The sequence below is a fragment of the Spermophilus citellus genome, assembly GCF_964194105.1.
Source record: "Spermophilus citellus genome assembly, chromosome: 14".
Lineage (NCBI taxonomy): Eukaryota > Metazoa > Chordata > Mammalia > Rodentia > Sciuridae > Spermophilus > Spermophilus citellus.
Window position 1 is genome coordinate 50,111,091 of NC_138194.1, and position 23,703 is coordinate 50,134,793.

General features: G+C 30.2%; 1 protein-coding gene across 2 annotated transcripts in view; it reads left to right on the forward strand.

The window, feature by feature from the left end:
- ZC2HC1A (zinc finger C2HC-type containing 1A) overlaps positions 1–23,703 on the forward strand; it is a gene marked incomplete at its 5' end in the record, with an annotated part of 44,910 nt that overhangs the window by 13,964 nt on the left and 7,243 nt on the right. Inside the window, 6 exons of one of the 2 annotated variants that reach the window (XM_081266111.1) lie at positions 1,431–1,547; positions 5,326–5,467; positions 7,466–7,614; positions 16,125–16,224; positions 16,800–16,899; positions 21,611–21,727. In XM_081266111.1, coding sequence (XP_081122237.1) covers positions 1,431–1,547; positions 5,326–5,467; positions 7,466–7,614; positions 16,125–16,224; positions 16,800–16,899; positions 21,611–21,727 — 725 coding nt within the window. The remainder of the gene's footprint in view (positions 1–1,430; positions 1,548–5,325; positions 5,468–7,465; positions 7,615–16,124; positions 16,225–16,799; positions 16,900–21,610; positions 21,728–23,703) is intronic. The other variant, XM_081266112.1, reaches the window with a different exon arrangement.

A 23,703-nucleotide genomic window follows, 5' to 3' on the forward strand; every position in this document is an offset into this window, starting at 1 on the left:
ATCTTAATAAAAATTAGCTAAGTAAGAAAAAATAAAAATTATGCCTTATATACTTTAAATATTTTAACTTTAAACATAATTATATATTAATATTTTGATAAATAATATGTTAAAAATAGGGATCTGCTGGCAAATTGTACTGTGCATATCCTTGTTTCCAGTTTATTTCTTTAAAGCAAAATGAGGAATTAATGATAAAAAATGTTCATTTGACAGTAGACACCTAAATAATTTGACTTTTTTGTAATCCTTTAGAAATATCTTTCCCACACATGTAGGGATTTTTTTTTCTCATCAAATCACTGTTTTTCAAAGTATTTTCAAAGCAGTCAGCTGAATTTTCACAGACAAAAATGCCAATTCTCCCTCAGTTATTTATCTAATATTAAATTAAATGATATAGTTATAATAACTACACTTTGTATAATCAGGTTTGGAAATGAACTCCACAGGCACTTGACAAATAACAACTAAATTTGTGAGACGGGTGTAGTAGAAAATCACACGCTAGCCTCTTATTATTACTTAAGAACTCTTATTCTAATAGCTATAATTATAGTGCTTATTTGTTGAAATTGAAAACAGATCTGTGAAACAGTTGATTACTAATTGTCTACTGAAAGCATAACAGGCTTCTGACTTCAAATAAGCCAGCTCTCAAATTTGCTTTTTTTTTTTCCAGATAAAATTTAATGGTTCCAGCTTCTTCAGAGTTTCTTAGAACACAAAGGAAAAATTGCCTGTATTATAATGTCATCAGTCAATGTGCTTTGTATAGTGAAGGAAGAATTTGTTTTATCTAATTGATTAATTAAAAGCCAGTTAAGAGAAGTTTACTGGTATTTAAAATGAATGATTTGGTGACTATTTTTTAAAAACCCTATAGGAATAGAACACTAGATATCTTTAAAAAAAAATCTTAGTGAAGAAAAGTAGAAAGTGTGAATTCTAGAAGGGAAGAAAGAGATAAAAGACCATTTTGTCTTTATTTTTGTGTTAACATTATATTAACATACAACTATTATATTACTTTTGTTAATCTACATTATTCCTATTATGTTAGCTTTTGTTAATCCTAAAATCAATGCATTCTTCTCTATTTGCATTTCTTTTTCTAGTACCCATGTTTAGGTGTGAAGACCTTTACTTTTCATTCAAGTAGATTTGATTTTATATTCTTTTCCTTACCAGAAAGGTATTATATAACTCTTAATAAAATTTTACAAAAGTAAAATTTTACAAAAGAAAACTTATGCATTTTACATATACATTTTAAAAAATTATAGTTAAGACAAAGCATACATTATCACTATATGATCTTCATTTTTTTAATTAGGCTCAGATTTTTTAAACCGATCTAAACTTAACGTTTTATAATGTTCTCTTCTGTAGGGAAGAAAATAATATGTTGCATGTTTTCATCTTAACAGAAAAAGCATGGACCCATTTGTCAGAAAACTGCCACTAAAAAGCGGAAGACTTTTGATTCAAGCAGGCAAAGAGCTGAAGGAACTGATATTCCAACAGTAAAACCTCTTAAACCTAGGGTAACTTTTTAACAGAATTAACCTTACTGTTATGTATATTAACAATTATAATTATCTGTTGTTAACAATTATAATTATCTGTTATGCTATGATTAATAAAATTCTATGTATGTGTTTAGCTTAAAAATTTTTATTAACTTACATTGTAATTGAAATTTTTAACTGTAAATGGGACATCAAAGTGTCATCTCAAACTTCATCAAATATAGTGAGAAATTTGTAGCATTGGAGAACCAGTTGCTTATCTATGAATGGGAAATAATTAAAACAAATGTGTTCATACATTCTTTTTAAGTCATTGTTAATACTTAAGATATAACTTAAGTTTTGAACTCCTTCTTACCATTAGTATAACCTCTTAAGTTCATATATGGAAAATAAAGCTTTTTTTACAAACATGTTAGCATAATAGAAGTTGATTACTTTGATGAATTGGTTTATGGCCAGTATTTATAATTTATAATTTATATTATGCTTTCTGGGGATAAGATATATCAGTTGTTCAGTTGTCCCACATATATCTGTTACCTTATTTTCTTTCTTGAAACCAAAGCAAAGAACCTCTCATGATAGTCTCTTCTTAATATCTGTCGTATGTTACATAGCTAAGAATAAATCATTTAAATGCATTGTTACATATAGTTTTAAATGGTCAGTTCATTGAAATGATCTAGGTGAAGTACCTTATTGAATGGTTTTTGAAACAAAAAAAAACCCCCACTGCTTTCAATGCTAATAACTTCTTCCAAGGTATAAGAGGAACACTTCCCTAAAAGAAATTAATCTAAGAATAAAATTATTTCATTATAGGAAAATCAAATATTTATCTTCATTTTATAGTCTGTGAATATTTATGGTAAGAGTGGTGAAATTTGAATAAGGTGCAAAAATCAGTATTTGAAGTTTTTCTTAGTAACCTCCCAGATAATATGATTATATTAGTTTAAGTAGATAAACTATCCCAATCTTTGAATGTAGCATTACTTCATATGTATAGCCACATATCTGGATTTGACTCTGGCTATGTAACATACAGTGTTATTTTGGGCAAATTATGTATGCTTCCATTTACTATACAATGGTGATAGAAGTAGTATCTGTATTGGGGGTTATTGTGGAGATTAAATAATTTATCCATAGGGAGTTATATTTAATAGTTTTTTTAAAGCAAAGTAAAAAACCATTCTTTTGCATTAATTAATTAATTGCCTTGCTCCCAAAAGTGTGGTCCATAGAGCAGTAATATCAGCCATATTTGAAAACTTGTTGGAAATATGGAATCTTTGGTCCCACACAGAGATACTGAATTAGAATTCACTTTTAACAAAATCCTTGTACCCATTAACAAAATCATATACCCATGCAACTTTGAGGACAGTGTTTTAGAAGATTTGAACATTATAATATGGTTCTCAATGTTATTTACCTAGATCAAGGAAATCCTACAAAATGATAAGCAGAGTAGGGGCACAACAACTGTATGAACTCTATTTTTGGTAAAACTAAAGGCACAGACTACCAAATACATATTAGTGCTGCCCAAAGCAGTTGAGATCCAGGTTAAGGTACTGAAAAGGGAAAGTCCTGGAAGTTTCTGAAAGTCCCATGGATCAGATAGTGAGAATCTCATGCCTTAGAGGGGAAAGATCTCTTCAACTTGAAGGTGATTCTTCAGAGATGAGAGGTCTTGTTAGAAAGAATATATCCCTTTGTTAACTGCAGCCAAGGCAGGAACCAAGATAAAGTGTAGGAAATTGGATAGCCAGGCCCTAGAATGAGCAGAACTGAAGTTGGACAAAAGCCAAGGATGAGGAAGACAGAATTGAGCAGGCCCAGTAGCATAGGTTCTTGGAAACTTATGTGGAGAGGCCCAACTTAAAGGTCTGTGTGCTTTTTAGAAGTGGTTGTGGGAACTGAGAGAAGCAGAGCGGGCAGCAGTAGCCTTTTGTAAACATACTATTTTTGTTTTACACAAGTAGAAGAGTCAGAAAACTGCCACTAAAAAACGGAAGACTTTTGATTCAAGCAGACAAAGAGCTAAAGAAACTGATATTCCAACAGTACAACCTCTTAAACCTAGGGTAATATGGAAACAAAACAGAGAGATCTTATTTGTAGTAAGTAGTCTATATTTGGTCTAACAAAGAAAATGGTTGCTGATATGTAGCCTGGAAGTCTACCCTGGGCCTCTCTTCCCCAAAATCTCTTGCAAGTAGTTGAGCCAGGACAATCTGATGCATTCAAGGATGAGTAATAAGAAACCTGTTTACATTGATACAAAGATACTATGAGAAGAAAAAATACCAAGGAGCAGTCAAACTTACCAATAGATGAGTAGTACTCTTTATGGAGCAGATGAATTTTATGAGTAGACATTTACCTATAAAAGAAGAAAGTTTTTATTTAAGATTTTTTTGTGTCTATATCCATAAAAGATGTAGGTCTTTAATTTTCCCTTATATCAAAGTTTTGTGGCTCTCATAAACTAGTTGGAAAGTTGCTTTCTAGGTATTTAAGTAATATGATAAAATCTTTATTTCATGGTACATGAGTCAGCATCCTATTTATTGTAAAGACATTGGTAGTCCATTAAAATTAGGGATGAGATTAAACTGCAACCAATAGAGTAAGTGCTAACTGATACTGTTAGATAAGAAAAAGAAATTGGATTTATAGAAATTGTAAAAGAGTTACTAGGAGATACAGTATACTGGAAGGTATAATATTGCTGGTTAAAAGAATAACCAGGAAAATATTGCAAAAGATAATAAAATAGGATTACCCTGTTATATCAATATATGTTATAAAGTCTCAATATTTAAAATACTAGTACTAACTTAATGATAGTTAGAAAAATGGAATGGAAGAGAAAGTTTTGAAATATGCCCAGATTCAAAAGGGTTTAGTTTGTGATTAATATGTTTTCACAGTTCTGTGGGAAAAAAAAGTTTAAGGGTGGTTTGATAGCTGCATTGTCTTGTTAAAAGAAAATAATGAACTGAATTCATATATTTCACCATTTACCAGAATAATTACAACTGAATACAATTTTAAAATTTAAATTTTTAAAATGGAAACCATGCATGTTCCAGAAGGAAACATGGGAACATTTTATTTTGCCTTGGTATGTGTTTGGCTCAGGCAAACTTACTATGTTGGCCTTGGTATGTGTTTGGTCCAGGCACTTACTGTGATTGCAGACTATGAAAGAAAAGATTAGTAAATTAAACTACCTTTAAAAAAGTTCTGCATTTTAAAGGACCCATAGCAAAGTCAAAAGACAGGCCAGTTGTTGGAGGGAATAATAGCTAAAGAACTACTAGAAATTGTCACAAACAGACCCAAGAACCCAACCAATAAACAGGACAAGGAATATAAAAAGTTTATAGGATAAATGATACAGATGGTGTTTAGTGAAGTGAAAGAATGTTCAATCTCAAGAAAAATCCAATTAAATCCACATTAGAGAGGACAATATTTCACCTTTTAGTCAGTTGAAATCTCAAAAGTTTGCTAAATTTCATTGGAGATATTATAGGAAAACAGAAAAATGCACTATTACTGGGAGCATAAATGCATGTTACACCTATAAAGGATGTCTGTCAATTAGAATTATATTTTAAAAGTTGCATACAGTGCGACTGCATAAAAAGTTAATTTGGGAAGGAATCTTTTAAGGATTCCTGTTAAGAGAATATGATATTAAATGATTTGGCATTATCTCAAGTTTTATTTATATTTATTAATAGTTTTGATATTGGGTTTTCTTTATTTATAGCCAGAACCACCAAAGAAACCTTCAAATTGGAGAAGAAAACATGAAGAATTCATTGCCACCATAAGAGCAGCTAAAGGCCTTGATCAGGCACTTAAAGAGGGTGGCAAACTTCCTCCTCCTCCTCCACCTTCTTATGATCCTGGTATATATGGAATACTGTTGATATAAATATTCACATGGACAGAAAATAATGATAGAATATTTATGCATTTTAAGTTGTAACAAAACTTGAACCTAAAGCATAATCTCTAAATACTTTCATATTAAATAATGGTCATATCCCAGCCATCTAGGATTATAAAGATAAATCTGTGTGGAATGTAGGAGTACATTATCCTTTTATCACAGTACTTATATTTAAGCATAAAAATTATAGCATGTTTAAAAATTATATGGCAAATTAAATGTTAGTTTTCTAGGAGATAAATTAATCATGTTCATTGTGGGTTGAGATACAGTCATTGAGTAGAATTCAGATAGTTATGTTGACTGGTTCTTTGGTATCTTCTTATCTAGGAAGAAAAAAAGGCCAATATTTGTAAGGTATATATCTCACATAGGAAAACTATGATATAGACTGATTACCTAAATTATGCTTTTAATTTTATTTTCTTCATTGAATAGCTAAAAGTTGCCTTGTTCAGGGTTAACAAAATGTAAAACAAGATTTTGGAAAACCCACATGAGATATTGTGATCCTAATAGACAATTAGCTATTGGTTATTAGAACAGCCTAAAGTTTATTTTAATGAACAAGTTAGCCACATTACAATCGAGTTAGTATTCTAGATTTAGGTTTATTTCTTAGGAAAGAGAATGCTGTTCAGCAAATCTAGACATGATCTTTTTTTAAAATATTTTATTGTAGAGGAGAGGTCTGCAAACTATTTCTATAAAAAGCCGTAAACTTTTTAGACTTTGTATGCCATAAGGTACCTGTTGGAACTTTAACTCTTTCATTATTTCAATAAGTCATAGATAATGTATAAACGAACAGGCATAGCTATGTTGTTCCAATGAAATATTATTTACATAAAGAGGCAACAGGCAGGCTGAATTTGGCCCATAGGCTATACTTTGCCAAGTACTACTTTAGAGTATTAGTAATTACTTTTAATTGTTTTGACTATTTCTGAGATGCTCCAACTGGGCTTTGAAACTCTTCTGTCTTTATTTTCCCCATGAAGTTCTCTACTTTGGAGGTATTTGGATATTGCATACATTTTTTTTTTTCTTTTCATGTCTGCATTAGTGAGTGAGGGAGTACCAGTTCTTTGGAATGGTAATGGGATTTAGAAAATTCTCTTTGGCTTGACAAAAACTACTTCTTTGTTATTAGGGGTTTTAGTGTAATTTTTAAAGATCACACTCCCTATCCAAAAGTAAACATGTTGAAATATGTGAAGATTTTTTTTTTTGGCACTAATTTTTTGTTTATTCCCAGTTTTTCATTCAGTTGAGGTCCTTTGAAATGCTTCAAAATTTGGTTATGGGTTAATTTTGACATTCAATATTAAAAGAAATTTTATTTACAGTTACTACATTTTGGAAGAATATTTTGTCTTAGAAATATTCATTGTCTCTTAAATTTAAATTAATTATGTTAATTTTAAGTTTTTTAAAATCACTTCTTCCATCTGTTAGGACCTCTAAAAGAAAGTAAAGTTGTTGGAAGTGAATAAAACTATTTTTCGATGGCTTTCTCTAATGGATGTATAAGATTCTATGGATAAATCTATATTTTAAGTGGTATATTAGTACGGTATATTAGGTTTAACTAGTCTACCATATACAGTATATATACAGAATGAAAGCATACGGTATTATAGAAGTAAAGGAGAAATGATATCTTTTCTTCTACTTATTCATTCTTTTGTCCTGAAGATTTATCTTTTGTTCTTTTTTTCTCTTCAGTTCTCCTCAAATTTGATTCAAAGTTAGAAAAAAATTAGAATGAATTCATTGGACTTTTTCTTTATAGTCTTTACTAAGTTTATCAGGCTGGATGTTATATGGAAATGGGAGTTTTTGCTTATCAGATATTAACTATGTTATGCATCTTTAATTATTGTTCATTAAAAACCAATGATTCTTAATATCCCCTTTCAGATATTCTCTTATTAATCTGTTTCTGTCTTAGATTATATTCAGTGTCCATATTGCCAAAGGAGATTTAATGAAAATGCAGCTGATAGACATATCAATTTCTGTAGAGAACAGGCAGCACGTATTAGTAACAAAAGCAAGTTTTCTACTGACACCAAAGGAAAACCAACTTCTCGGACACAGGTGAAATGCTCAATTTTAATAATTTCTATCGATCAATGAGAAAATGACACTTTGAGATTCATAGTTTATGTTTATGCTTTATAGGACATTATACTATAATTTTATCACCTGATAAAATAAATGTCTAAGGGATTAAAATGCTTAATTGAAAATAATTATTAAAACTAATTGATTTGAGAAGTACTTGAGTTGTTAGGGACTTGAAAATGTATCAGTTTAAAGAGTAATAAAGTAATAAAATAAATTAAACATAGGATTACCAAATTCAGAGGAAACATAAAAGGGTTGGAAGACTGAGTTAATGGCAATAAAAGTCAAAGTTTGAAAATCATGTCAGTACTGAGAAATGTACATGAGGGAAGGGAAACTTGGATTCACATTCTAATTGTTTCTTTGGAACTTCTAGACAAATAACGTGCCATTAAGTGATAACCACCTGATGATTATGAAAAACAAATGAAACAATGTAAATGAAAGCACTTAAACTACTGATATATAAGGTTTTTATAGTAAATTAATTTTTATAACACTATTGTTTTTCTTTAAACACTATTACACAAAAATATTGATAATGTTAGACTTATGAGCATATTTCTGTTTCACATAGCTTTTTTTTTTACGAACAAATTTTTTTCTCTTTTGAGAAGGGGTTGCACTGTATTGCCCAGTCTTACCTTGAATTCCTGTGGCCAAAAGATCTTTGCTTTCTCAACCTCCCAATTAACTGATACTACAGATGAGTATCACTGTATCTGATCTAGCAGGTTTTATTGAGTGTTGTAAATCTAAACAACAAATGGTTGAGTCCATATCTCTTGTTACTTACAAGTAATATGTTAGATTAAAAGACCCCCAATACAATAGGGGCTTCTTTGAGAGAATCTTTGTACTGAGTTCTTAAAATGTTATTGAAAATAGACCATATCATTATTATCATTGTCATTTTGGGGAAAACACCTTTTGTTAAGCTGAGCACAATGGCACATGCCTGTAATTCCCTGGTCCTCTGGAGACTGAGGCAGGAGGATTGCAAATGCAAGGCTAGGTTGGCAAACATTTGATTTTTGACTGTGCAGTACTATATTAGCTAGCTGTGAGTTTTCATCTCTGACTTGTGTCAAGCTAAGAATGTTCTCCTCTATTTAATGAGGGTTTATTTGTTTGTATTTGTTTTTGTTCTTTAACTGCAAATGTAATTTGAATTTTGTATAATGCTGTTTGTCTATTCAAACACTAATGTGGTTTTTCCTGTATTATGTTATGCTTATGATAAATTACACAGATTTTCAAATGTCAAACTAAATTTGCATTCAGTGAGTAAATTCTACTTAGTCAAAAATTATTATTTTTATGTTTTTTAATTTGATATACTAAAATTTTGTTAAAAATTTTTTCATCTATCCTTATGGGGAAGGATAGATGAAATGATCTATAATTTGGCTGGTATTGATTGAGAGTAATACTTGCCTCATCAGAGGTTTGCAGTTATTTCCTATTTTCTGGAAAAGTTTTTGTTATTTTTTTTTCTTACATTTTCTTCTGGAATTCAACAGTGAAGATTTCTAGGCATACAGTTTTCTTTTTTCTGAGATTTTAAATTATTACATAAATTATTTTATTAATTGTAAGGTTGTTTAATGTGGTAGTTCTTGGTTTTCAGTTAGCATTTTGCTTTTTAAAAGCAATTTACCTCTTTTATATGTGTAGCTGAATTTATTGACATAAAATTATTAACTTTTTAATGCCTACAATATTTATAGTGTTTTATTCCCCTTTTTCATTCCTGATACTGATATTTTATATTTTCATTTTTCTCTCCAACAAGTAGTTTTGTTTTGTTTACCTCTTTTTCCAGCCTTGCAAGAGGCTTATGAAATTTTATTACATCTTTACAAAGACTTTTTTTCATTGCATTGTTCCAGTGCATCTTACAATTCTTTTTCTCCGCATTTTTTAATAGATGCATTATAGTTGGACATACTGATGGGATTTATCACAATACAGAATATAACAATACAATTGACCAGTTTCACTCCCTAACACTTTTTCCCTTCTTCCCAACCTCCTCTGGTGCCTTTTCCCTTTACTGATCTCCCTTTAATTTTCTTGAGATCTGCCCCCTGCTTTTGTTTTCCTTTTTTCTCTTTAGCTTGTACATATGGAAGAAAAACATATAACTCTTAAATTTCTTTTTTTTAATTATTTTATTGTTGGTTGTTCAAAACATTACATAGTTCTTAATATACCATATTTCACAGATTGATTCAAGTGGGTTATGAACTCCCATTTTTACCCCGTATACAGATCTTAAATTTCTTAATTTGACTTATTCACTTAACATATGGTCTCTAGTTCTATCCATTCTCTACAAATGACATCATTTCATTTTTCTTTATGGCTGATTAAAACTCCATTGTGTATATATTACCACATTTTTAAAAATTTGTTTGTCTGTTGGTGGACACCTAGACTGCTTTCACAATTTGTGAATTGTGCTGCTGCAAACATGGGTATGCATGAATCACTGTAGTATGATGACTTTAGTTCTTTAGGATAAATATTGAGGAGTGGTATTGCTGAGTTATATGGTGATTCCATGTCTAGTCTTTTGCGGAACTTCCATACTGATTTCTATTGTTGTACTAAATAGCAGTCCTATCAATAGTGTAAAAGTATTCTTTTTCTCTCCCCATCCTCTCTAGAATTTATTATTAGTGTTCTTAATGTCAGCCATTCTGACTGGTGTAAGATGAAATCTCAGTCTAGTTTTGATTTGCATTTTCCTAATTACTAAGGATGGTGAACATTTTTTCATATATTTGTTGGCCATTTGTATTTCTTCCTTGGAGAAGTGTCTGTTTAATTCATTTGTCCATTTATTAACTGGGTTATTTGATTTTTTTGGTGTAAAGTTTTTTGAGTTCTTTATATATTCTAGATTTTAATCCTCTGTTAGAAGATTAACTAGCATACATTTTCTCCCATTCTGTGGATTCTTTCTTCACACTTTTAATTGATTATTTTGCTGTTCAGAAGCTTTTTAATTTGATACCATCCCATTTATCATATTGTGAATCAACTCTTTTGATATTATTTCCTGAGCTTCATGGGTCCTATTAAGAAAGTTGTTGCCTGTGCCTAAAAGTTGAAGTGTTGGTCCTGTGTTTTCTTCTAGGTGTTGCATAGTTTCTGTTCTAATTCCTATGTCTTTGATCCATTTCAAGTTGATTTTTGTGCGGGGTAAGAGATAAAGGTCTAGTCTCACTCTTCTACATATGGATAACCGGTTTCCCAGCACCATTTGATAAAAAGGCTGTCTTTTTCTCCAATGTATGTTTTTGGCACCTTTATCAAGAATCAGATGACTGTAGATGTGTGGGTTTATCTTTGTATCTTATATTCTGTACCATTAGTCTTTGTGTTTGTTTTTATGCCACTACCATGCAGTTTTTGTTACTCTAACTGTAGAATAGTTTGAAGTCAGGTATTGTAATGTCTCCAGCATTGCTTTTAACCTCAAAATTGCTTTGGATATTCTGGGTCTTTATTCTTCCAAATGAATTTTAGGACTGTTTTTCTAGTTCTGTGATGAATGTCATTGGTATTTTTATGGGGATCATATTGAATCTGTATATTGCTCTTGGTAGTATGACCATTTTAACAATATTAATTTTTCCTGTATATATATGATCATGGGAAGTCTTTCCATCTTCTGAGGTCTTCTTTAAATTCTTTCTCAGTATTCACATCCTTGACTTATTCTAAAGGTGTTTTGTTGTTGTTTTATTTGTTTTCTGTTTTTTGAGCCTATTACAGATGGAATTATTTTCCTGATTTCTTTCACAACACGTTTATTATTGGTATATATGAAAGCTGTTGATCTTTGTATGTTGATTTTGTTCACTGCTACTTTGCCACATTTGTTTATTAGCTCTAGAAGTCTTTTGTTGGAGTTTTTTGGATCTTCTGGATATAGGATCATATCATCTGCAAATAGTGATGGTTTGGTTTCTTCATTTTCTGTGTTTATCCTTTTATTTCCTTCTCTTGCCTAATTGCTCTGACTAGAATTTCTAGCACTGTATAAAATAGGAGTAGTGAGAGTGAACAGTCTTGTCTTCTTTCAGATTTTAAAGGAATGCTTTCAGTTTTTCCCCATTTACCATGAAATTGGATTTGGATTTTTTCATATATAGCCTTCATAATGTTGAGGTAGATTCCTTCTATCCCTAGATTCTTTGGTGTTTTTATCATGAATGGGTATTAAATTTTGTCAAAGGCCTTCACTGCATATGTTGAGATGACCAAGTAATTTTGTTCTTAATTCTTTTTATGTGACGAATTATATTTATTTTATGTATTAAGCCATCCTTGCCTCTGAAATAAAACCAACTTGACTGTGGTGTACACTCTTCTTCATATATTGCTGAACATGATTTACTACTGTTCAAGTATTTTTTAATATAAGTTCATCAGGGATATTGGTCTGTAGTTTTCTTTCCTTGATGTGTTCTGTTCTTGTTTTGGTATGAGTGTAATATTGGCTTGATAGAAGGAAGTATTCCATTCATTTCTATTTCATCGAATAATTTGAAGAGTACTGGCATTACTTTAAGGGTTTGGTAGAATTCAACTAAAAATCCATCTTGTTTTTTCTTTGTTGGAAGGCTTTTTATTACTGCTTTTAGCTCATTGCTATAGTTATAGGTTTGTTTAGGTTTTCTATGTCCTCTTGATTCAGTTTTGGCAGATCTTATTTATCCAGATATGAATACATTTCTAGGCTTTCCAATATATACAAATCTCAATATGCTTCTTATTGTTCAGTTTAAAATATTTTCTAATATGTAATTCTATTACTCATAGTTTATTTCAGAGTGAAGCATTTAGTTATGGATAGTTGGGGCTTTTTCTCAGTGTTTTATTTTTGTTTAATTCTGTTGTAGTCTGGTAAAACATTAGGCAAAATTTCCACCTTATTGAGATTTGTTTTATTGATGCACATATTCTTTTTTTGGCGGATTTTACATGACATCTGGAAAAAAAATATGTGCTCTGCTCTTGAGTTTTACAAATAAGTGAATTTCTCTTTCTCGGACTATTTCCTGAAGACCTTAAAAGAGCACACTACAGGGATACTGCCACATCGATGTTCATAGCAGCACAATTCACAATTGCCAGACTGTGGAATCAACCCAGATGCCCTTCAATAGATGAATGGATAAAAAAAATGTGGCATTTATACACCATGGAGTATTACGCAGCACTAAAAAATGACAAAATCACGGAATTTGCAGGGAAATGGATGGCACTAGAGCAGATTATTCTTAGTGAAGCTAGCCAATCCCTAAAAAACAAATACCAAATGTCTTCTTTGATATAATGAGAGCAACTAAGAACAGAACAGGGAGGAACAGCAGGAAGAAAAGTTTAACATTAAACAGAGACATGAGGTGGGAGGGAAAGGGAAAAAAAAAGGGAAATCACATGGAAATGGAGGGAGACCCTCATTGTTTTACAAAATTATATATAAGAGGTTATGAGGGGAATGGGATAACAAACATGGAGGGAAATGAATTACAGTAGATGGGGTAGAGAGAGAAGATGGGAGGGGAGAGGAGGGGGGATAGTAGAGGATAGGAAAGGTAGCAGAATACAATAGTCACTAATATGGCAGTATGTAAAAATGTGATGTGAAACCGATGTGATTCTGCAATCTGTATTTGGGGTAAAAATGGGAGTTCATAACCCACTTGATTCTAATGTATGAAATATGATTTGTCAAGAGCTTTGTAATGTTGTGAACATCCAATAAAAAAAAATAAAGTACACGTATTATGTCCAACTACAACTAAAAAATAAATATTTTTTAAAAATAAAAAAAAATATTTATAATTTGTTATATATGTCCCTTTTACCATATGATGTATCCCTTTTCTGTGGCAGCATTCCTTTTGTTCAAATGTGTTTCATCTGGTAAGAATATAGCCATTTACTTAATTATTCATTTTTTGTTCTTTCTTTTCTTTAAACGTCTTTGCATACTCTGTAGACAAGCCTATAATTCATTCTTCTTTTTGTTTTTTTAATTTAGCTTAGCAACCATAACCTGTTGGTTGAAGTGTTGAGACATTTCTGTTTAATGTAATTATTCTTGATAGGTTATGCTGAGGTCTGCCATGTTGCATTCTTCAATTTTTGATTCTTCTTTTACTTCTCTGTCTCTTTTGTCTTAATAAGCAACACTTTTTTTTTGTTGGCTAACTCTGCTTTTTGTTTTTTTAAATTTTCTATAGGAATAGCATAACTTATTCTTATCTATGAATTTTTCCATTTACCTCTTACCATCTTTAGTGCTAGTGTGTATATATATACATATACACACATATATAGATATGTATGTGTATATATATATATATATATACATATAAAATATATGAAAAAAATAATGACTTTATAGACATGATAAGCCTGTCAGTACTCTTGATGTTGTTGTTATGAAATGTTAGACTCATTGTTTTAAAAGTCATCTGCTTTTAGCCAGGCATATTGGTGATATGTGATGCCATTGACTTAGGAGGCTGAAGCAAAAGGAGGCAAGTTAGAGACTAGCCTCAGCAACTTAGCAGACCTTGTCTCAAAATAAAAAATAAAAAGGACTGGGGACATATCTCAGTGGTAAATTGCCCTTTGGTTCAATCCCCAATACTAAAAACAAAACAAAGCCCAATCATCTGCTTGTAAAGTAATTGAAAATGTATAAATATTATATACATATGTACATAATATGTATATACAAATATATATACACACCTATATTAATTTATACATGTACTTTGTTTTAATTTATACATACACTTTGTGTTTTATATTACACATGTATTTATCTTCCCCAGACATAATCATTCTTGCTTGCAAATCTAAGCTGCTATCTTTTTTTCATTTCCCATCAGTCTGGAAAGGTTTCTTGAGTCAGTATTGCAGATCTACTGGCAATGAATTCTCCATTTTTGGTTATCTGAAACATCATATTTTCCCTTCCTTCTCGATTGAGATACCCTACTATTTATTTACTACTTATCATATTCATCGTGTTCCCCCTTAATTTTATTTTCAGAAGCATTTTGAACATAACTATAATAATTATTTTTTAAGTCTTTGATTGCTAAATCTGACACCTCTGCCCATGTGGAGTTGATTTCTGTTCACTGTCATTTTTTTGTTGAGTACGAGCCATATTTCTTTTTTTTTTTTTTTTGAGAGAGAGAGAGATTTTTTTTTTAATATTTATTTTTCCGTTTTCGGCGGACACAACATCTTTGTTTGTATGTGGTGCTGAGGATCGAACCCTGGCCGCACACATGCCAGGCGAGCCGCGCTACCGCTTGAGCCACATCCCCAGCCTGAGTACGAGCCATATTTCCCTGTTCATTTGCTAGAAATATTTTGCTGAAAACTAATTATTGTAGTTAATATACCAAACTGGTTATTTTTCATTGTTATTCTCTTTTTAGGAGTGGGAGAGTATCTTATATCTTAGGCAGTTAAACCCAGAGGACACAGTTTTGGGTCCTCTCAGTCTTGTTTTTTATGTTTTTTTTTTTTAAATCCTCTTGTAATTATTATCTACAGGAGAGTTATACAGCTACTTTACCCCTTTACACTGAGATTGTAATTTGTTACCACATTTTTAATTTCTTGAAGTTTTTTTAGTTTCCTACATTTTATTGTTTCCAATTTCTCATAAACTATTCTCATATCCATCATTTATTTAAGTATAATACACATAATTATTTTGTTGTAATATGTGTCTGATAATTGTAGTATCAGGCAGCTTTAAATGTGTTCCTGTCTTCTCCCCCATATTCATGGCATATACTTATTCCTTGGTTATTATTGACTATTTTCAATTTGTTACCATTCAGAAAGTATTTATGATGGTTATTATGCCTTCTTATATCTGCCTTCTCACAGAGAAATTTTGTGTTTGTTCCTTCCAGGTATCTAGGAGTACTATGACCCTGGAAATATTTAAATTAAATTATTAGTGTTATTTTCTTGACTAGTCTAATTTGTAAAGCAAATACATGTGATAGCCAAGCAGGTATTATAAATCTCAAATTGGAGTTAGGTTGGCAATTTCTTTTCCTCCCATCTGACTTTCAGTGCTTTTTAAATTACTTTGTACATACATTGTTATACTTTCATGCTCGTTTTTAGTTTTTCATTAAAGGGTTAGTCCAAATAGACCATTTTTGAGAAATAAACTTTCTATGATTTCAGCAAAAATCTTTGTAAATATGAATATTTTACTTAGACCATAAACATTTGAGTGTATAGTCAGTGGGATTAAATACACTTATAATGTTGTGCAGCATCACCATTCATCTCCATAGCTTTTTTCTTGTAAAGCTAAAATTTTAGACTTGAAGAATGTGAACTTTTGAATTAGTTTATAATTCATAATCAGAAAATTATGTTAATAGAATATTTTATTTTTATTATTTTAGTATAAGCCACCTGCACTTAAAAAGTCAAATTCTCCTGGAACCATGTCATCAGGATCTTCACGATTACCACAGCCAAGTGGCATTAGCAAAACTGTTGTAGGTAATGAGATCCCATAACATCACTTAATTTTTAAAAACTGTTTAGAGAAGGAAGTAAAGATTGTGCTCTATTCTGGATTATTAAAATAGTTTTATAATAAAGAGATGTGCATTAGTAATTATTTATGGATACAAATAAATCACCTTTCAATAGCTTATTCTTTAGATATTTTATTGTTTTTTTTTACTTAATATATGTTCAGAATAACTGGCCAGGTTCTTTTTTTGATTCACTGACCACAAGTATTTTCCTCTCATTTCTACCTTGGTTCCTCAGACTTCTCTGATTTGACAATTTTCCTGATTAAAAAAATAATAATAATGGTTTGAAGAACATATTGGCCACTGAAATGTACCTTTATTTTTATGTATATTATAATCTAGAAATTAGAAATGAATATGTTATTCCCTGGAAATAACATTTTAAAATATCACTTTTAAGAAGAATTTGTTTTTATTAATAACTTGACCTATAGCTGTAAAAAACATTTCTAAAGAATTGTTTTCCTTGTCAGATACTGTATTCTATGTTAATTTTTTAGAGAATTCTTTAACTGTTGCCTTTTTTGTCATAAGGTACACCTTCAGGTAAAGTGCCTTCAGTTAGCAGCTCTTTGGGAAACAAACTTCAGTCCTTATCTCCTTCTCATAAAGCTATAGCAACTCCTCAGGCAGGGTAAGTTTACATTCAATAATTTATTCATGGTATGTCTTTAAATGGCATTGAACTTTTATTTTGATTCTGGTAATCAGCCTTTTCATTAAACTTAATTTTCTAAGTTTTTTTTTTTTAATGTATTGTTGATTAGGAGCATACTCATCCTTGTTGAGAACCTAAACTAGTATTTAGAAAATAATCTGATGGTATTTATCATGAGCCTTAAAATGATCATATTTTTGGTTGAATAATTTTATTTCTGGGAATGTACTCTCAGGAAATATTTTGAAATATTTTTTTGAAGTGTTATTTAATGCTTATAACTTGCTAAGCACTATGTGTCAGGCACTGTGCTAGACATTTTGCATGTATTTTTATTAAAACCTCTCCACACCATGAATAACAAAATCAGAAGCATTTTTTTAAAGCCACAAGCTGTTAAGAGAAACAAGATACAAGATGAGATCTACTTTAAATATTTGAATATTTATTTATTTGTTTTTATTATGTTCACATTCTAATGTAAAAAAGTGAAAAAAATCACTAGCTTTGATTGAATAGTATGCTTTGAAAATCTATAAAGGGATATTTTACAGCCAGAAAAATATAAATAAATTTTAATAAGATAATTCTGCTATACACAGAGAAAATTATGTGTAGAAATATAGACAATATATGCTGAAATATCAAATGGGTAATTCTTTTCCTTTTATTTAATCCTTTTTTTGCATTTTTCACACATTGTTACCTAGATGGCTTTTAACCCATTTTGTCCCATATCCCATTTATGGAACATCTCTAAAAACTTAAAAGTGAAAACAAGTAGGCCATTCTTGGATTTTGAAATAATTGTTACATTGACAGAATTGAATATTTGGGACTTAAAAGGATTAATGAAGTAGCTTAAATCAACTTTTAATAATCCATTTTAATATGGAAAATTTGTTGGTAATGCCAGAGATTTTAATATCAAGTCACCTGTTATAAATTTACTTTCCCTTTCATTTTAATAAATCAGAAAATTAGGCTAATAATATAGCCCTATTGTTATATAAAATATAGCCATATTATTTTCAAATATAAGTTATCTGTGGCTCACATTCATTTTGATTTTCTTGTAGGAAATATATATAAGGGTTTTTATCAAGTGAGATTAACTACCTGTTATTTCCCAATTCATACCATATGCAAAATATAAGACCTAAAAGAGTTTAATATAGTTATTATTATAGGAAAAGAAAAATTTCAACTTGTTAGAGCTGATGAATTGAATATTTTTCTTACTATTCGTTATACTCCAAAGAGAAGAAGCAGGCTATCTTTTTAAAAAGATACATAAAAGAATCATATCTGTTCAAATTCTCATTGTCCATTTTATGTGTTAAAAGAGGGTTTCCCAGTACTGGAAAGAGAGCAAGGGTATCTGTTTCTGAACAATATATGCACTACATAAACCAACTTTTATAAAGAAACATTTGCTATGTTTGGGCTACTGAAAACATAAAAATGAATATTATTTGTTCCTCCTCAGAGTGCAGAAAAATTAAGCTATGCACTTGAAAAAATTCTCATGTTTGGTGATTAAATTCTAGACATCCTATGGGTCAACTTCAACAGACTTTTTAAGAAGCAAAACATTCCAATGTAAAAATTTTTCCATATTTTAAAAGATAATTATCTTTAATCCTAGGAAGTGTAATGAAGTGTAATGAAGCACTAAACTTTTAAATATTGCCACAGCCACATTTGAGTGTTGTACAGTTTTGCATTGAGAACTATGTTTCTTTTAAATATCAGTTTAAATGTATATCTCTACTAATAATTTCCAGTAGCTGAAATATCAACTTTAAGAGATTTACTTTTGTTCAGTTACTATGAAAAATGTAAGACTAAAAAATGTAAGATTACTTTGGAGATTAATAGATGAGGTTAAACTATAAATATGTATAAGAAATATTTTAACAAAAAAGTTGAATTTGCTCATACTTTCTTATGTTAAATTGTAAGAAACAAATATAGTTTTTGTATGAATGGAAGCATGTTTTTTCATAAGCTAATTTTTCCAATGTGTGTGAATTGAATTGTGGAACAATATTTAGATTTTTATAAACTTTTCTATCTTACTGATCTAGATTGCAGAACTTGGTTTGTTATGTGGATAAAAATGAGGCTATTAGGAGATAACTTTGCAATGGAAATAGAGTACTGATTTGTCTGTTAAGGCTTGATGGATTTAAGATTAAAAGTAGATATTTGACACATTTCAAAACTTTGACTACCTCAGAGCATCATAAATATAGAAGTCCACAAAGATATTAAATGCTACTTGGTAAAATATGAATTCAGAAATTTTCTTTTTATTACATCTCAATTTACTATGCTTAGTATATATAGTCTTAGAAAAGACTTGGTAAATCAGAGTGAGTGATTTATTTCCTAATTGATTTAGTAGTAAACAGGGACCTTTCTTAGTAAATTGGGAATGGATTAATGGCATTGTCAAATATTTCTTAAAATGTCCATTGAGTTGGATGAAGTAACATACCTGTAATCCAGTTACTCAGGAGGCTGAGAGCAGAGGATCACAAATTTGATATCAGACTGGCCAACTTAGCAAGATTCTATCTCAAAAATAAAATTAAGAAGAGGGTTGGGGATAGGTACTGAGTTTGTGGCTCAGCAGTAGAACACTTGCCTAGCACGTGCAAGGGCCTGGGTTCCATCCTCAGTACCACATAAAAATAAATAAATAAAATAAAGGTATTGTGTTCACCTACAACTAAAAAATAAACATAAAAAAAAGAAGAAAGAAAAGTGTTGGGGATATAGCTCAGTGAAGGTACTAGTTTCAATTTCCAATACTTAGAAAAAAGAAGAAAAAAAGTTCATGAGGATGTGCATATTGTGAAAGCCTGCAATAATATTGTATAAAATTTTGATCACTATTGAGGTGTCTAAATTTTGGCTTTGATACATAACCTAGCCATAGCAGATTATAGCAGAACATAAGTTTAGGTCATTTTAATATAAAAATAACATTACTAACATTGAACCTAGGAAATATTTGAGGTGTGTGTGCTTATGTGTGTATGTGTGATAACACATATACACTCACATACACTAAGTTGAATTTTATAACAGAAGTATGTAGGAGAAATCATCAGTGGAACCTGCCTTTCAGTTAGGTTTTTAAAATCTGAAAATATTTATAATTACCCTTAGATTTTTATTAGAGTCTATACATATCCTCTCTTAAATTGAATTTTGTTGATTTACTCTCCTCACCATATTAGAAAATCTGATTTTTTTTTTTTGGTGTTCAGGATAAAACCCAAGAACTTGTTTTTGCTTGGCTAAAATTTTCCAAATTTTAATTTTAGTATCTGTTATCCTGAGAAAGATTTTTTTATACCTTATTCATAAACCACTGGTGCCCTTTTAAAGATAAACCTAACCACATTTGGAACAATAATGTCTTTTTAATAATTGTTTAACAATTCAAAGAAAAAGCTAATTAATTCGAATACTAATAATCTTTTTCATTAAGAAACCAAATTTTAATATCAAACATTTTATAAGTTATGTTTAATATATATTTAAAGAAGGCAATTTTTAAATTTTAATTCCAAATTTAAATATCACCACCTGTAGAATATTAATACCAACTTTTATAAAGAAACATTTGCTATGTTTGGGCTACTGAAAACATAAAAATGAATATTATTTGTTCCTCCTCATAGACCTTTATAATATAGAAAAATGAATTGATTCTTTTTGGACATTAATAGTTTCTATTTAGTATTATGCCCCCAGAAATTAGCACAGTGTTTGACATCTGACACACAGTCAGTGCTCAGGGTTTATTGAGTTAGTGAATGAATGGGAAAAAAATGAATGAACAAACATCTCTTAAATATAATGTAATTTGAAGTTAAGCAGTGTTATTCAGTAGTCATTTAAGGTAGTTTTAAAAATTTCCTAATTTTATTTGTTGGTGATGGTATATGTGATTCATTTATTTGATTGATTTAAAGCAGGGAAATAACCTATAAACCTGCAGTTTGTACTTTATCCTCTAGATGGAGATCCTGTATACCTTTGGCAGAAAAAAAAAAATAGTTTTACCTGGCATGCTTATTTAACATATTATGTATGATTTTTTAAATTGTGCATCTATGTTTTTTTCACATAGTTAATACTTTACTGTTTCCTACATAAAGTTCAGAAATAAACTCATTCCATTATCAGAAAGTCAGATACAAAACTATTTAATTCTTATTTTTAGAATCATAAAATGCAGGGAAATCATAGAATAAAATAATAGAGAAGAAAAGAGAAAAGGTTAAATAATTTGTGAATAATAGTGTAGTTCACTTCTAGTTTTACAAAATTTTCATTGAAATATTTGTTGTCTTTCCTGATTGATTCCATTTCCCTGTTACATGTGAATGTGGCAGTTGTTCTTATGTGCATCAAAACTGTCAGGGTGAACTGGATAGTCAGAATTTTGGGATCTAATCATGGATATTGTGTGAACTCTCTTGAGAGTTCTTTTTAACATTAGTTGTTATACTCTGGAAGTCAGATAATTAAGGGATGGTAGTGGATTTCTGATGAATCAGAATGTCTTTTTCTAAAAGAAAGAAAGAAAGAAAGAAAGAAATTCTTTATATAAAGAAACAAAACAGTAGCAATCTCCTTATGGGTACACCTTTATATATTTTAATAGTAAGATGGACAAGTTAGGCCCTCCACTTCGAACTGGAAGACATGTGCAAAGGTTGTATGACAGTGATACAAAATCAGACAGTGCCATCAAAAGACATGAGTTGTTACCCATTTACAAGTAAGTATTTGTAACTCAGTTTGGTTAGTATTTTCTAGATTTTTAAAAGACTTTATATAGTAGATTACTGTAACTCTTACCTTCTTAAAAAGAAATCTTAATCATTTTAAGCTAAAAAGTGCTAAATAATCTTCTAGGACTTAAACACTTCATTGTTGTTCAATATTTCTATTCTAACTAACACTGTTTTTAAGGCATGTATTTTACTCCATTAAATATTTATTTTTAAAGGGTTTAATAGAAGTCACCTTCAACAGTTGTTTTTGTAGAGTTTATTAGCAGTAAATAATACTTTTGAAAAGAAAAATAAAGGAGAAAATTATGTCATGTAATATTACTAAATTATCTGTTAAGCAGACGCAGAATGATGTTAGCCGGGGGTAGGACGAAGGTCTTAGAAAATAATCAAAGGATTCTTACTCTTTTTGTTATTAGATGGCTGTAAATTACATATAAAACAGGGAAACGATATTACACTGCCAGATTCACTCCTTTGTGTTCTGACATAACTGAAGAGAGAGTGTGGCAAAAACAGTTATTTTTGAAACTCTACAGCAAGAGTCTACAGGGTTTACTAATTTAGACTTTTAGACTTCAGTACCAAATCTCATTGGAAATGATGAAGTTAGGGCCCAGTATATATTAATTTACTTATTAAAATTACAAAATACGTTACTAAATAGTTTATTTTAAACCAATATGTATTACACATTCTGCTTATTATATATGTATGATATATAATAATAAATTTAACTAGATATACAGTCGAATAAAGATGGGAGGAATCTTTATCATACTAGTAACAGTCATGGGTTATTTTTAAGTAGTTAGTGATAGGTCCTAGAAGGAAGACTTTGTCCTAAGCCATTTGTCTTTGTGCTACTGTTACTATCTGTACCCTCTGAATCATATCTAAAAAACAAAAACAAAAACCTGCCTGTCAGTAAGATGGATTAAAGTATAATTCTACAATGAAACTTACTTTTATTATGTTTGAGCAAGCAAATTGTAGATAATAGATTTTGGGTAATAGTCTTAAGATTGTGATCTAGAAGAAAAACATTAATATTCAGAACCTACCTCTTAGAGTACATTATTAAAAACAAATGTTAGGGGCTGGGGATGTGGCTCAAGCGGTAGCGCGCTCGCCTTGCATGCGTGCGGCCCGGGTTCGATCCTCAGCACCACATACAAACAAAGATGTTGTGTCCACCGAGAACTAAAAAAAAAATAAATATTAAAAAAAAAAAATTCTCTCTCTCTCTCTCTCCTCTCTCACTCTCTCTTAAAAAAAAAAAAAACAAATGTTAGGTTATTTAATATCACAGCTATTAATGCTGATAATCTTGTATTTCCCTCTAAATGTAAACATTTTAAATGTATGTATAGTTAAATGTATGTACTTTCATGGGTGTATTTGTGTCAATGGTATATCTTGGCATGCCATATTATAAGAGGTGATAGGATTTCTAATAAGATGTTCTAGAGCTTTAAAAAGGGGAGGAAGTATTCTTCCCAGTCAAATGCCATTCTTTGGCAATGATTTAAGAGATTAAATTCCTTAAAAGGCACTACAGTCATTCTACAACATCCCTAGATAGACTATAGAAATAGAGTAGAATGAACCTCATGGATGAACTTGGAAAGACTTTTTGAGGAAGTTTAGAGCATCCCATTCACATACCAAGGTAATTCTTTACTTACTCTGAAAAAGTAACTACCCAAAGCAACCACTTTGTAGAAGGTAGAATTACATATAATGTATGGGTGTCTGAAAAAAAAAGTCAGTTATTACCTATGTGAATTTTGGAAGTAATTAATTTAAAATTTTAGGAGATTCTCTCAACTTTATTATGCAAGTAGAATAGGGACAATTTCAGTCAAAGCTTAAGAATTTCTAATCTAAATGAATTTTAAAAAATATTCTGCTTGTTCTTATAATGTAACATTGGTTATGTGTTAAATGAAAAAAATTG